This window comes from Pollachius pollachius (genome assembly GCF_949987615.1).
Source record: "Pollachius pollachius genome assembly, chromosome: 8".
In the NCBI taxonomy this organism is placed as follows: domain Eukaryota; kingdom Metazoa; phylum Chordata; class Actinopteri; order Gadiformes; family Gadidae; genus Pollachius; species Pollachius pollachius.
Genome location: NC_136941.1, coordinates 26,249,182 through 26,263,791, shown reverse-complemented (window position 1 = coordinate 26,263,791; position 14,610 = coordinate 26,249,182). Strand labels below are relative to the sequence as shown.

The 14,610-nt window shown below is 47.7% G+C and overlaps 1 protein-coding gene across 1 annotated transcript; it reads left to right on the top strand.

Annotated features, from left to right (window-relative positions):
- The first annotated feature begins 2,683 nt into the window (after window positions 1-2,683).
- arfrp1 (ADP-ribosylation factor related protein 1) lies at window positions 2,684-11,583 on the top strand. The gene is made up of 7 exons (XM_079740845.1): window positions 2,684-3,017; window positions 3,355-3,442; window positions 3,523-3,605; window positions 3,812-3,893; window positions 4,441-4,511; window positions 8,134-8,234; window positions 10,731-11,583. Exons 1-7 carry the CDS (start codon window positions 2,925-2,927, stop codon window positions 10,816-10,818), a joined length of 606 nt encoding a protein of 201 aa, XP_079596971.1. The 5' UTR covers window positions 2,684-2,924; the 3' UTR covers window positions 10,819-11,583.
- Window positions 11,584-14,610: the final 3,027 nt, after the last annotated feature.

Below are 14,610 nucleotides of genomic sequence, written 5' to 3'. Positions count from 1 at the left end.
TTCACCATGTTTGTGGAAAAGCTAACACCAAAATGTGCCGCAATGGCAAACAGATCATCTTTCCTACAATGGTCAAGACGCTCAACCGAAGGATCGCCAAGAAACTACTCAATAGCAAAAGCAGCCATATTTACCGAGGTTAAGAAATGACACAACCAACCTAGCTAAATTAACACAACTAAATTAACAATAATTATAACAATATTTATTTACACAAAAAAACAAGAAACCCAGGGGTCAAGGAGGACTAACAGTGGCACCAAAGTAAACAAAAAGAAATAATAACCCATCCCGCCCCTTGACAGGTGCTAAGCACCCAGAAATACAGTGGGTGGTGCACACTCTAATCTAGGGTTGTAACAACGGGTAAAACCTACGTGATGCAAGATGTAGAGCCCAGGGTATCCTCCTGTCCTCACTTGATCCCCAAAAACCGCCGCCCGAACTGAACACAAAGGTGACTATATATCAGGTGAGGGGAAGCTTGATTGCTGATCAGGAACAGGTGGGGTGAATGATGGTGACTGAAACCAGGGGTAGATCTGAAAAAAGTGACAGGAGGGAGACAAAAACACCACAAAACAGAACCAAACAAGACATGCCTACAAACATACAGCATACATAAACCCCAGCCGTAACAATTACTTTAACATATGTGAAAACAAAAATATATGTGTAACCGAGCGTCTTATTGTTGCCTATACTTGCCTATACTTTATTTCCAGCGCTCCCAACACAGAGTCAAAACAGCGACCCACACGCAGACAAGATAAGAGCCCCTAACAGGAACTGGGCCACATATGCATTCATCAGTGCTTTTAGACGTGTTTCCAATGGCTTTGTTTGTGCGAAAGAAGGGTTCAATGAAATCAAAACCAAAACGGATTGAGCCTTCTTTTTATGTCCATGATTGAGCCCCGTTGATAAACAACCCTTCCGGGTTTTGTCCGTTGGCTTGTGTCGATACGTCATCTGTAAGCGCAGGACCCTGAGTCGATCTGGCAGCCGAGTCAATCTGGTACCCACACCGTCCTGGATAAAGTGGTCCCAGCGCACACACGTACATTCTCCAATAAGTATGGATGCCCACGGGGACCTCTTTGCGCTTCTTTGCTTAAAGGGGACATCTCATACCACCAGGTGTGAGTGTGATTAGCCATTACAAGCAGGTTTGAAAATGTGCAGCATTGTGACATCACAGGTTGGCGTGTCCATCTATCCGTCACACATCTAGATGGACACGCCCACCTGTGATGTCACAATGCTGCACATTTTGAAAACGGCTTGTCACGGCTAATCACACTCACACCTGGTGGTATGAGATGTCCCCTTTAATCAGATGAATCAGTTATTAGAACTGATCGCTATGGTTGAAAGTGAGCGAGAATATATCAGGTGATGTTTATAATTGTAATCTATAATGTATCGTAAGGCAAATGTTAGAATGGGTGTTAAGTTTGCCTCTTAGTGCTTGCTGCAAGTTCACTTTAGTCTATTAATTAATATTAGGCTATTAAAGAAGCCTTGGAATCCTGTTTGACAGTAATTTATGTTTTGAGCAACACATCACCAAGATCGTACAATCTTGTTTTTACCAACTCCGCAATATTTCTAAAATTCGATCAATTTTATGATGCACAAACTTTGTTACATTCTTTCATCTCCTCGCGACTTGATTATTGTAACAGCAATTTTCCCTGCTTGAATCAGAAAACACTCAAACGGCTACAGACTGTTCAAAACTCAGCTGCCAGGCTTTTAACAATATCTAGAAAATAGGGGGGATAGACAAGGATCATACCTTTAGCAAGCAGCGAGGGGCGGGGATGGGCGTTGCGCTCATATGCAATGAAAACAATCAGCTACAGCAATTTGTTGAAATTAGAAAATGTAATTTATATTTTTGAATAATAATAGGATGCATTGAATAATTTAAGTGATATATAGGCCTACACATACACATCATAAGTCAAAACGGGCTACATTTGGCTGAATTACAACAGGTATAAGTGGTAATATGAAGAGCCGTTTGGGAGCCGAACGAGCCAGCTCTTGTTGGTGAGCTGATGCAAATGATCCGGCTCCCTAAAAAGAGCCGAATTTCCCATCACTACTCAAAACTAAAGGGGACAGAACTTTCTCCATACGAGCACCGAAGCTCTGCAACGACTTGCCTGAGGAAATTAGTTTGACTTAATCACTGCCCATTTTTTAATCTCTCCTCAAAACCCACTTTTATCGGAGAGCTTTTCCAGATTTCATTTGAGCCTGCCTTTGTTTTCATTCCTGTCTTTTATCCTTTTTTCATATGGCTCACTATTGTCTGTACATTACATGTATTTTATGCTCTTTGTTTTAATTGTGATTTTATTTGTTCAGCACTTTGTTACTGTGTTTTGAAAAGTGCTATATAAATAAAGTTTATTATTATATTATTATATTAATGAATTGCGCAGCCATTGTTGTGACGTGAACTTGGAGCACTAGGGTAGCTCTACTTCCGCACGAAACTGAGCGAAATCTCCGTCCAAACAGATGCGCGGCGTGATGCGCGGCGGGATGCGCGGCGGAATGAGCAGTGGGATGCGCAGCGGGATGCGCAGTATGATGCGCACTTCCTCTCTACATGATTGATGCTGATCATTATTATGCACTACACTTCCCAGCATGCCGTAGTTCCTTCTCGACGTAGCAACAACCAGTTACCGGGACAGTTCATTTAGATACAACTAATAAAATAATGGATTGTATACAATGAATAGGAACGCTTGGCCGTAACTCATAATCTTTGTATTGACCATGAGACCAGCGTCATCCCTCTCTCTCCTTTTGGCCTTGCGTCAGCGGAATTAGCTAACGTTAGCCGGCTAACTGTTAGCTTGAGTTAGCCACAAAGTCGCTGGTTGTTGACACTTTCTGTCGACATGTATACTTTATTATCCGGACTGTACAAGTACATGTTCCAGAAGGACGAGTACTGCATACTGATCCTGGGGCTGGACAACGCGGGGAAGACGGTAGGGCGATCTGTGGTTCACGTTGCTCAGTGACACGTTAATCATACACTTACACTTTACTACACCTCATTACTTATGATCACTTATGACCACTGTCTTAGTTTCTCTTTTTACTTTAGCTTGTATTCTTGCTGCTATGTGGATGTTGAGGAACCAAGCCTAGGAATTGTACGCTTGTGTACTTACAATACATACAACGTACTGTACAATAAGATGTATTTCTGATTAATCAAACCTCCATAAATCCACAATAATAATAACGTCCCCGTGTGTCTTGTTCCGTCCTCTTAACGCTGTCCAAGTCATGCTGGTGTTCTCCCTGTTGTCTGTCTGGCAGACCTTTCTGGAGCAGACCAAGACTAAGTTCAGCAAGAACTACAAGGGGATGAGTTTGTCTAAGATCACCACCACAGTCGGCCTGAACAGTAAGGGTCTGCCTAAATAGTTATTTTCCTGAAACGGCATGGCTCCAACCCGTTAATCCCCGTTCCTCGTGTCTCTCCAGTCGGGACCATCGACGTGGGCAACGCTCGCCTCATGTTTTGGGACCTCGGAGGTCAGGAGGAGCTCCAGTCTCTGTGGGACAAAGTGAGTCAACAGCCCTGACATGTTACTAGGGACTTTTGTCATCAAATGACTAACATCATCATGTATGGGATGTTATTTTTTAATCTTAAGTGCAACAGCACTTTTTATGACTAATCGTGAAAGCACTTTTAACAAAGGATAGTGATATCGATTTTCTTTGGTTAAATAATTTCTTGAATCCTGTTTTAAAACGCTCATCCCTTCAGTACTACGCAGAGTCCCACGGGGTCATCTATGTCATCGACTCAACAGATGAAGAGCGCCTCTCAGAGTCAAAAGAGGCCTTCGGTACGTGTGCACTTTGCCTGCTCTCTACGCATTAAAGTTACACTCCTGCAGCAGCGCACACACAAAGATGTACGATCTCACTGTGCCAGTCGCTGACTTGCGCACACATCTTACAAGAACCACCCCCAGAGGTTGGCAACGCATCCCTCCTCTGTGGAGGTTATTGTGTCAACCTATCATTGATTGGATAAACAGGTACTGAGTGTCGTATTATGTTTTGTTTCCGACAGCCAGACATAAGAACAAAATGTATAATCAGAACCTGGATTTTTATAATTTCTCAACATCTTTTGGACGTATTTACCTCCCACATCTTCTCAATTAATAGAGCAAATTCTTCTGGATTTGGTAGATGCTTCACACACACTCTGGGTCAGACATGCTTGCGTACGCGTGACCTTAAATTAAAACGCAGGCGGCTCTGGGAAGGTCTGCGTGGCGTCTCCGCGTCGTAACGTGGACGGTCCCGCGCGTCCTGTACGCTGAACTGTAGCCCAGTTGAGTCTCTGCAGCTCCCTGACTTCACTGCTCTGTCTGCGTCTTCCAGAGAAAATGATCACCAGCGAGTCCTTGGAAGGAATCCCACTGCTGGTCCTGGCCAACAAGCAGGATGTAGAGGTACGCTCTCTTTGCTTCAGAGTTGCCGATAAAGCATTCATCATGTTTCGTCCCACATATGAACGTTCACTGCAGAAACAACAACACACTCGTATGATTTTCTCAATGGTGAGCACATGGGAGGGCTGGGGTCCACCAAAGAAGGAAGATGGGAAAGGTCTGTTGAAAGAAAAGATCTAGACGGAGCTACTCGGCCAAAGTGCGCTCTCCGCTCCCTGGTAACCTCACATGACGAAGACGAGCCACCGAGAGCCGCATCGAGTAGTAGAGATGAGATGATAGATGATATTGGTTGGTAGGAACCCTACCTTCCAAAGAATCCCCTCCTGTCTCTATTGGCCTATGCAGCACTATCTTCCAATTTATTATGATGTAATGACTGCATTTTAGTGATGCACCAATTGATCGGCCACAGGTCATCAGCAGCCAATCAAACCCATAGATGCCTGATTGGCCTATCTATTCATAATCTGCCGATTGCAGTAACCGATCACATGAACCAACGACGTGCCCAAGATGAATTGTCGACAAAGCGCACCGCCATTGTTTCACTTAGTCAATTAATGTTTGTCCTGCGTTTGACATTATTCCTCTTTAAATTGTGCTTACTCAATAGAGGTAGGCTACACATAACTATAGACATAGCCTGTTTCTCAGTTCAAGGACGCAATACTCAGCCTGCATCTCACTTGAGAACGGCCTTCAGTTTCTGTCGTTTTTTCAGTTCGCACCAAAAGAGTAGAGCTCCACATACGTCATTATCACACATCCCCATGTTTCCTGAAACTATTATCCACAGGACAAGACTTCTCTCCGTGAATTCCGTATGTGAACTGGCTACTCCACCGCTGTAGTCGAAGATGGCGTGCCCTGTCTCTAAACCACATAATCTAAGCACTAGGATAGCATCCACTTTCAACATAGTCCCTACAATGTGGAGCAAACTGACTTTCTGAAAAATACTTTCCTAAGCTTTCCCAGTGGCTGGACCCAAGGCTGAGCTCGTGACTTAAGTACAATGCTTCGTGTTAATCGCGTGTAGTCTGTGTATTCATGTGAATCCGCTTTGTGCAAGATAAGTCAACAAGCCATGTGTTTTGAATCTCCCACATTTCATTGGATATGCCAGACTTCACGTGCAATGACAAACAGGGAGAACAATAGCACAGACCATGACCGGTCTGCTGCAGGAGACTTGTTTTGACAGATGTCCAGACGATCAAACCCTACAACTCCCCAAACAAGACATTCTAATTTAAGGAGCCGTTGAGCCCATTGATTGGGGGAATCCAACAGTATGTGAGGCTGGTTCAGACTACACGATTCTCAGATATTCCTCCACGATTTAACATGTCACACTATGCGATCACAGAGCCAGGAAATCGGGCCTTGTCTCGTCGGAAGACTGGCCACACTACAAGATTCGAGGTTGCGATGCTCTAGAGTTTTTCGGCCCTGTCCACACTAACCCGGGTAAATATAAAAACGCACATTCGCAATGAAAACGATCTCCGTCCACACTCGTTTTCGGAATGTTTTGCATCGAGGTTCCACACTTAAATTATTTTGATAAACAGTTGTTGTCATGGTTACGTGACACCCGCCACGCCTCTATTTATATTATAGGCGCGCGATCAGCTGTGATAGTTGCAGTTGACTGTCGGCTAATCGTTTTTACTTACAAGCAAAAATATGGCTCAAGCCAAAAGTACAAAGGCAAGGTTTTTATTTATTATCAAACGCTGCTGCAAGTATTTCTACGGTTTGAACTAGCATCTTTGCATTTTTTACCCATCACTTAAGCACAGCAATTACAGCACTCACCTTCGGCGTTGGAGTAACGAATATGTATTAGACAGTCTGTCGAGTTGTAACTGAAGATGCATGAGTATATTGCACAGAGAAATCATAATTTCCATTTCACCTGCCATTTTTTGATGAGCGTCTCGCTCTCGAGCGCAAGGTTGTGGCAGCATCATGGCATTGTCATGGAAACCGAACGTCATAGTTTCTGAAAGCCTCTGTCTACCCTGACCACACTACAACGCGAATCAAGCATTTTCACATTTATCCACCTCAGCCATCGTTTTTGAAAAGCATCGTTTTCAGTGTCGGAATTCGCCGTTTTAATGTGGACGGAAGGGTTTGTAGATTACCCGGGTTAGTGCGGACAGGGCCTTACTTTGTATCGTTCACGATACATGCAGCATCAATGCAGCAACAAAGTCTAAATAACAATGGATCCCGAGTTCCTATACTAGGCATCATGACGGCGGTCCTCTGAGTAGTGCACTGAAGTCTAGTTAGTAGGATAGAGATGCACGGATGAGCTGTAATGTCATCCCGATTTTGAGTTGCGTGTTCTGCCTCCCGACAAAAAGCCTGTTGGCTTGCTAAAATGTCCAACCACTATGAAATGTCCCCTGTTGTCAGCCAACATAGCCAACGTGGTCCTATTATAGCCCAATCATTAACTAAAAGCATAGGAAGAATAAAGCATCCAGCATATGATTTCAACAATGTGTGAGGGCATACGGATGATCGCACAGGGGAATGCTTAGGCCTATGGAAAACCAGCCGACGAGCGCTGGGCAGAGATTTCAGAAGTAGGGAGTGTAAAGAAAAATATAATTTGTCAGTTTGCCATTTGCCTAGTCAAAATGTTAACCTACTTCTTATTTATTTATTCCAACCGCGACACTCTCGCAATTCCTCCAAGTAGGATATTGCTTTTTTTCTTGCAGTCCACCAAACCCGTGAATTATCCACGGTGTCCGCGGGTATGACCGCCAACTGCGCATCTCTAGCCTACTAGTCTTTACTTCACTAGTTAGTTCTTTACTAGTTATTAAACACTTCCCGTGAGGTCCAGCTGTTCGCGGGATTCCCTCAAAGTCAACTATGGATACGTCATGCGATTCCCACCAATTTCTGGCATGCCAAACTTTCGTTGCAGGGTTTTCGAACAGACGGAAAAATTGCAGATCGCAAGCATGTCACATTACAAGACCTCGTCTCGTCGCCGACTTTTCAAAATCGCAAATTAGTCTGCGACGAACGAATCGGGGCTAAACCAGTTAGCCATGGTTACGACCCAAGCCAACTGTATGATACTTTTTTGTACTGTCGTTGTGTAACAGACAGAGCTCCACACATGCACACACACCGCACCGACAGAGCTCCACGCGTCCACACAGATGGTCCTGACGTCAGACTACCTCGGGAAGGTAGTCTGACGTCTCTCTCTAAAGAAAAGCGTCAGTAGTTGCAAATCCTGCTTCAACCAAGACTGATCCCCCCCAGCCTTGGCTGCAGACAGTTGCTTGGTGGGTAACTGAGGGCAGAGCTCCCTGCTGCCAGTGGCTCCATCTAATGGTTGCTTCTAACAAGGTTAAAACAGAGGCTTTAAGAACCAGCAGACGACAACATGATTGTTCCTATTGTGGAATAACAATCCAACCGTCTGTTTATTTTTAGAAATCTATAGAGTTTTATTTCTGTTCACCACTAGAGAGCAGCGAACTCACAGGTAATGGTGAGCTTAATGATGTCATGTGTTACTTTCAACCATTCAAACAAACGGCGGCCTCATGTTTGCTCTGCTCCTCCTTATCTCCTCTAGAACTGCCTGTCCGTGCCGGACATTAAGACGGCCTTCAGCGACTGTGCGCCCAAGATAGGCAAGAGGGATTGCCTGGTGCAGCCGTGCACCGCGTTGACCGGGTAAGGGTTCTCTGCGCCCCGAAACACTGTGTGCACCCGATTCAAAGACGTATCCAACTGATTTTGACCCTGCACTGAACTCCAGGCTAGTACATGACATTGAAATGTGACGCTCCGTGGCAGACGTTAGTAGGACTTGTCTAGTCAACAGATTAAACTCACACGTCAGAATGAGCTGAACATCCCCAGAGCCACTATATTAGTGACATCGTGACAGTGAGAGCCATTGCCGTTTATGACCGCCCCGTCGTGGTGATCGAACACCCCAGTGGGCCATACCAACTGGCAGGCACGAAGGCGTGAGGACATCGTTAGCGCTCGGCAAAGTACCGGATGCTAGGTTGGACCTTCGCCACGTAGCCAGCACTGATCAGTGTTAGTTCATTGGAATGAGCTTTTGTCCCTGTCTGGTTGAGCTCATCATCGTTGACCTATTCCCTGGGTGGGGTCCCCTAGGGTTGGGCGGTTCTGTTGTCTGCACAACTGTCATTGACCAGGTGTGAGGTATGTGTCTGCTTTTGTGTAAAATACAGTAATAAAATATAAAGGTAAAGCTGAGTTTGGGATGGAAGTCATTAGCAAGTGTGGCATTGTCTAGATGTCTAGACACAATGCTATGTCTCATATTAATGAACTACTACTACTACTAACTACCTACCTACCTACCTATTCTGGTAAAACCAGTCTGGCTGTGTTTAAAGGTTGCATCAGTGATGTTGGGTGACCTCACTTCTGTTGGTATTTGCAGGGAGATCCCAAACAAACAGAGCCAGCTCGCCCCTCCCTTCCGTGTTTCGTGCATCCAGTAAAAACTATCAACAATGCAGCGCAAAACTCCACATCACCCGCCCCTTGTTGGTGATTGGTTGGAATACTATTTGGTTTGGTTTTGAGTGGTTGGTAGCACCGTTTGTTTTTTAGTGCGATCTCGGAGCGTAGGCTGCCTACAGAGATGCGTTTGTTTTTACGGCCTGCTTACGAGGCGGGCAGCTAGCGGATCGTGAGGAAAGATCAGATGAATGTGATCATTTATGTTTCGGCCTAGAATCGCTGATACCACTGATGGATCGTAGAAGAATCAGTAGAGAGGAAGTAAGCAGCTTCTTCCATGGATTCAGTCAAATCTCAACCTTTAGCCTTACTGGAGTACTCGTCTGAAAGGTCTGCCATAGCTTCCACCAGTGTACTCGTATGGAAGTCAGTTTAACCTGTTTCATATACAGCCCGATCATATATATATATATATATATATATATATATATATATATATATATATATATATAAGATATTTAGAATGAGTGTGTGTTCTGACGGTGCTGAATAACACCATCTGTATCTCTGAACCACGACACGCTGATGGGCCCCAGCCTCAGGGCCCCAGTCTCTGGGCCAGGCCCCAGCCTCTGGGCCCCAGTCTCTGGGCCAGGCCCCAGCCTCAGGGCCCCAGCCTCAGGGCCAGGCCCCAGCCTCAGGGCCCCAGCCTCAGGGCCCCAGCCTCAGGGCCCCAGCCTTAGGGCCCCAGCCTCTGGGCCCCAGCCTCTGGGCCCCAGCCTCTGGGCCCCAGCCTCAGGGCCCCAGTCTCTGGGCCAGGCCCCAGCCTCAGGGCCCCAGCCTCAGGGCCCCAGCCTCAGGGCCCCAGCCTTAGGGCCCCAGTCTCTGGGCCAGGCCCCAGCCTCAGGGCCCCAGCCTCAGGGCCAGGCCCCAGCCTCAGGGCCCCAGCCTCAGGGCCCCAGCCTCAGGGCCCCAGCCTTAGGGCCCCAGTCTCTGGGCCAGGCCCCAGCCTCAGGGCCCCAGCCTCAGGGCCAGGCCCCAGCCTCAGGGCCCCAGCCTCAGGGCCCCAGCCTTAGGGCCCCAGTCTCTGGGCCAGGCCCCAGCCTCAGGGCCCCAGCCTCAGGGCCAGGCCCCAGCCTCAGGGCCCCAGCCTCAGGGCCCCAGCCTCAGGGCCCCAGCCTCAGGGCCAGGCCCCAGCCTCAGGGCCCCAGCCTCAGGGCCCCAGCCTCAGGGCCCCAGTCTCTGGGCCAGGCCCCAGCCTCAGGGCCAGGCCCCAGCCTCAGGGCCCCAGCCTTAGGGCCCCAGTCTCTGGGCCAGGCCCCAGCCTCAGGGCCCCAGCCTTAGGGCCCCAGTCTCTGGGCCCCAGCCTTAGGGCCCCAGCCTTAGGGCCCCAGTCTCTGGGCCAGGCCCCAGCCTCAGGGCCCCAGCCTCAGGGCCCCAGCCTTAGGGCCCCAGCCTCAGGGCCAGGCCCCAGCTGGAATGAGCCGTTGTGATCTGGCAACGGCTTTAATAATCTCCTTTCAACTGAGACTTTTTGGGCAACTTATTAAGACCCTTTTTTTGTTTACCCACTCTCAGTTTAATGTAGTTAGCTTTTTAATTGGCGACGATGTTCAGCTCATCCACTGATGGTAAATGAAAGCCTCTTCTGTGTGTGTAGGACAGTGATATTAGAAGGAGGCCTTTGTGACCTCGTGCTGTAACACGGTGTGTTTGACGCTGCAGGGACGGGGTCAACGAGGGCATCGAGTGGATGGTCAAGTGTGTGGTGAGGAACCTGCTGCGGCCCCCGAGACAGAAGGACATCACATGAGAAGCTGGGAGGGACCCCCCCCCCTCAAGGGCCGGCTCCCGGCACTCCTTCTGACTGGGACCCCCATCCCCATCTATTGGCCCTCCTGTTGAAGTGCAGGAGGCCGCCTCCCCCGCCCTCGTTAGTTCCTGTTTCCTCATTGCTGTGGGGCTGAGCCGTCGTTCCTCGTGGTCCCGTGTGGGGCCCTGTGTGGGGCCCTGCTCGAGGCCCTGCGTGAGGCCTTCCTCTGGGCCCCACACAGGGCCCCACACAGGGCCCCACACAGGGCCTCAAAAGCTTGAAGCCCTGTGTGTGGGGCCCTCCGCATGGCCCTATTTGGGGCACTCCACAAGGCCCTGCTTGGGGCCCTGTGTGGGGCCCTGAGTGGGGCCCTCTAATATAACATAATACACGGTGTGAGGTGCTTTGTTTGAGCTGTCATACGGATGGAGGACGTCCGGGGATGTTCCCTCTCCTCTGCCCAGAACATTGTTTTCTTTTTGCATCCGGCACACAGTAGGATGTGGAGTGTAGATTGCTGTGATGTGAACCCTTGATCCTCGAGTCGACGCGGCCCTCTGGCCGGCCATCCTCTCTGTCCGCTGACCGCAGCCAGGAGCCCCAAGGGCCACCACGGGATCCCCTGCATTTTACACATTGATTAAAAGAACTTTTGTACTCTGAACCGGCCTTGGGTTATTTCGAACTGTAAAATAGAACTTTCTATGACTGGTAGCAAACTGCATTTGACAAGTTGTTTGCTAATTCAAGTATATAAAAAATAAAATAAAAAATTGTGAATATTAAGCCAAATTCGTTTTTTTAAATAATCGCTTTGGGAAGTGAGCACTGAATAATGAAATGATGTGGTTTACAAGAAGAAAATGTTTTCAGGCAAGGGGAGAGGTTTGACTGCGGCCATGGGAACAGGCTTCGAATTGTATGAGTGATAGAGGTTTATGGCCTTTTAAGGCCTTTGGTCGGTCCACAACCTGTCCGTAGTGAGCGAGCGGCCGAGGGTAAAACAAGTCCTGCCGCTGAAAGGGCCAGGCATGCACTTAGTCACCTTAATTATTCTTTATTAGAGAACATTAACACTGTATCTCAAACCATGATGGAGCGAATGTACACGCACAATGTTGACAGGGTCTCACGCTTTTACTTTGAAAGATTTTACTATGAGTACCCGTACCAGTACCAGTCATATGAGGACCCATACCAGTACCAGTCATATGACGAGCCATACCAGTACCAGTCATATGAGGACCCATACCAGTACCAGTCATATGACGAGCCATACCAGTATTTGTTGTATGAGGAAGCCTTTCTCTACCTGTTGTGCAGCATTCCTCTAACAAGTTGTGCAGCATTTAAAGGTCCCATGGCATGCTTCTTTATGGATGCTTTAATATAGATATTAGTGGGACCCAAACACAGTATTTGATGACATTCCCGAAATTCAGCCGTGGTGCAGAATTACAGCCACTACGAGCCAGTCGCACATTGAGCTTTCCCCAAACGCGCCGTGTCGGTGTCTGTAGCTTTAATGCAAATGAGGAGGAGAGAGGCGGGTCAAGGAGGAGGGTGGGGGTGTGGCCCTGAGCAGCTTGCGGCCACGGTACCATGCGCTCTGTTTACAGTGGGTGCATCGCAATGGCGAGGCGCACACAGCCTTTGGCCGTGTTCTGTAAATATTCTAGAACATACGGGAGTCCTGGAGCTCTATATCTAAATAATATTATATTATACATAGATATCTATATCATATAATAAATAGTATCACGGCCAACAGCTGTGTGAGCCTCCAGACGATATTATGAATCTCAAACGACCGCGTCAGGTTCTCCGACGTCTCTGGTTTCTCCACGTCCACATCGATCTGAAGTAGACTGAACCACGACATGGAGGAGAAAGGGATTGTTGACCGCGGTCGTCTCCCGCCGGCGCCTCGCTGCCGAGGGACCACCGCCTCCTCCAGTGCCGAGGCGGTGGTCCCTCGGCAGCGGGAAGCAGGGCTCAAGCGGGAGACGGTCGCGGGCAACAATCCCTTTCTCCTCCATGTCGTGGTTCATGTACTTCAGGGAGTCAAAGCCAAAGTTCCTTTCCCCCAATTCCTTCTCAACCATGGCGGAGATAACCCCAACTACAGTCTCGTTGCGGAAATACAAGAGACGTCAAAGAACCGACGTATTATGCGCCATGTGAAAAGCGAGGGTGGCATTTGCCCAGATCCTACAATTTAGCCCCGTTTACCTGTGCATACATATATAGCACCACACTACAAACAACAACCACACACCACAGTTTAATCCACTTCATTTATTTACATGATACATAATCCACAGTTAACCATAAATTAATTTGTCTGTCACAACCCAACGCTCACAAGTCAACTACCCTTCTTCCTGTCCATCCGGCAAACTGGTCCACGGGGAACGCGTGCCGCATGGGAACCAGGGCTTTCTGTTGCGGGACAGTTCATTTGGCTTGCTAATGGCGGGGGTGTTGAGGTAGCGTTTGTGCTTCTGAGTGTCGTTTTTATGGTTGGTGTGATTTATTTATCAGACACACAAGACTGTTGTGTGTGTGTATATATATTTGTATGCATTGTTTAATGAATATATAGTGTTTGGGCCACTGTTCTGTGGCGTTTGATCATGGTTGTATTGATTTCTCACCTATCCCAGTGGGCTCTCCCAATCGGCCTCTGATTGGTAGGCCTATTTAATGGGGAGACATGGTGTGAGTTTGGGGTGGGCATTTGGGATGCAACAGCTTGAGGAGAGGCTGTATTCTTTTTTTGCCTTTTATACGTTTGTGGAAGTTTAAATAAACCGACAGTATTTTCCTTAAACTCGCTGAGCCTCCTCCTGCTTTCAAAAAGTTCACTCCTTGGGTGCGTGCCATCCCGCATGTGAGTTAGGGGTTCAATACCTCTTTCTCAAACGCCATAACACCAACAGCAAACACTTGCGTTACAATGTGTGTAATCACACACACACACACACACACACACACACACACACACACACACACACACACACACACACACACACACACACACACACACACACAGACACACACACGTGGCGCTCGCAGGGTCAGGGCTCAACGCTAAGGTTTTTTTCCACTTGCCCGGTCGGGCCAGTGGGTCTGAATTCTACTTGCCCGAAGTCAATTTTCACTGGCCCCAAATATAAAGTTTTTTTAATTAGTGGTTATCAAAAAACCACAAATATTCGGGTAAATTGTTATATTTGACCTTTGTTTACAATGTATGAATGCATCTGACATTGTTGGAACATTTGTATTTTTTCTTTTGAGGTTTTATCCCATATTTTAAACTTTGGCACTCATAATATATTACATCAAAAAAATAAAATAATAATCCCCTCACACCCGACGTGCTCTCTGACCTGCTGACAGCCATCGTCCTACAACACGTTCCGCATTGAAGTTGGCAACTGCTGGCCCCTCGATGCTAATGTATAGGAGTTTCCACAGCATATCAACTGAAACGCTGCCACGCCAGTCCGATTTTATGCGTTTCATTGCACTGAAGCCACACTCACAAGCAGCAGTGGAGAGTGGGAGCACGAGGATTAGCTCAACCACCATCAGCAGGTTGGGGAAGCTCTGTAGCCTGTCAGGATCTTTAAAAAAGTCTGCCCATACCTTGGTTTGTTGAGCCTGGGGCAGCGCTTTTATGACCACTTTGGCACTGGGCCACTCTTGGTGTCTTGCCTGACTCCTGTCACAGCCCGCCCTATCCAGTATCTCGGCAAAGTGTTCTGTGATCACAAGTAGATGGTC

What these genes read in the sequence shown, in the direction of transcription:
- arfrp1 (XM_079740845.1), top strand. Translation starts at nt 2,925, where the DNA reads ATGTATACTTTATTATCCGGACTGTACAAGTACATGTTCCAGAAGGAC. An exon ending in CACCACAGTCGGCCTGAACA is followed by an intron (nt 3,443 to 3,522) that starts GTAAGGGTCTGC and finishes GTGTCTCTCCAG; the next exon opens with TCGGGACCATCGACGTGGGC. An exon ending in CCGTGCACCGCGTTGACCGG is followed by an intron (nt 8,235 to 10,730) that starts GTAAGGGTTCTC and finishes TTGACGCTGCAG; the next exon opens with GGACGGGGTCAACGAGGGCA.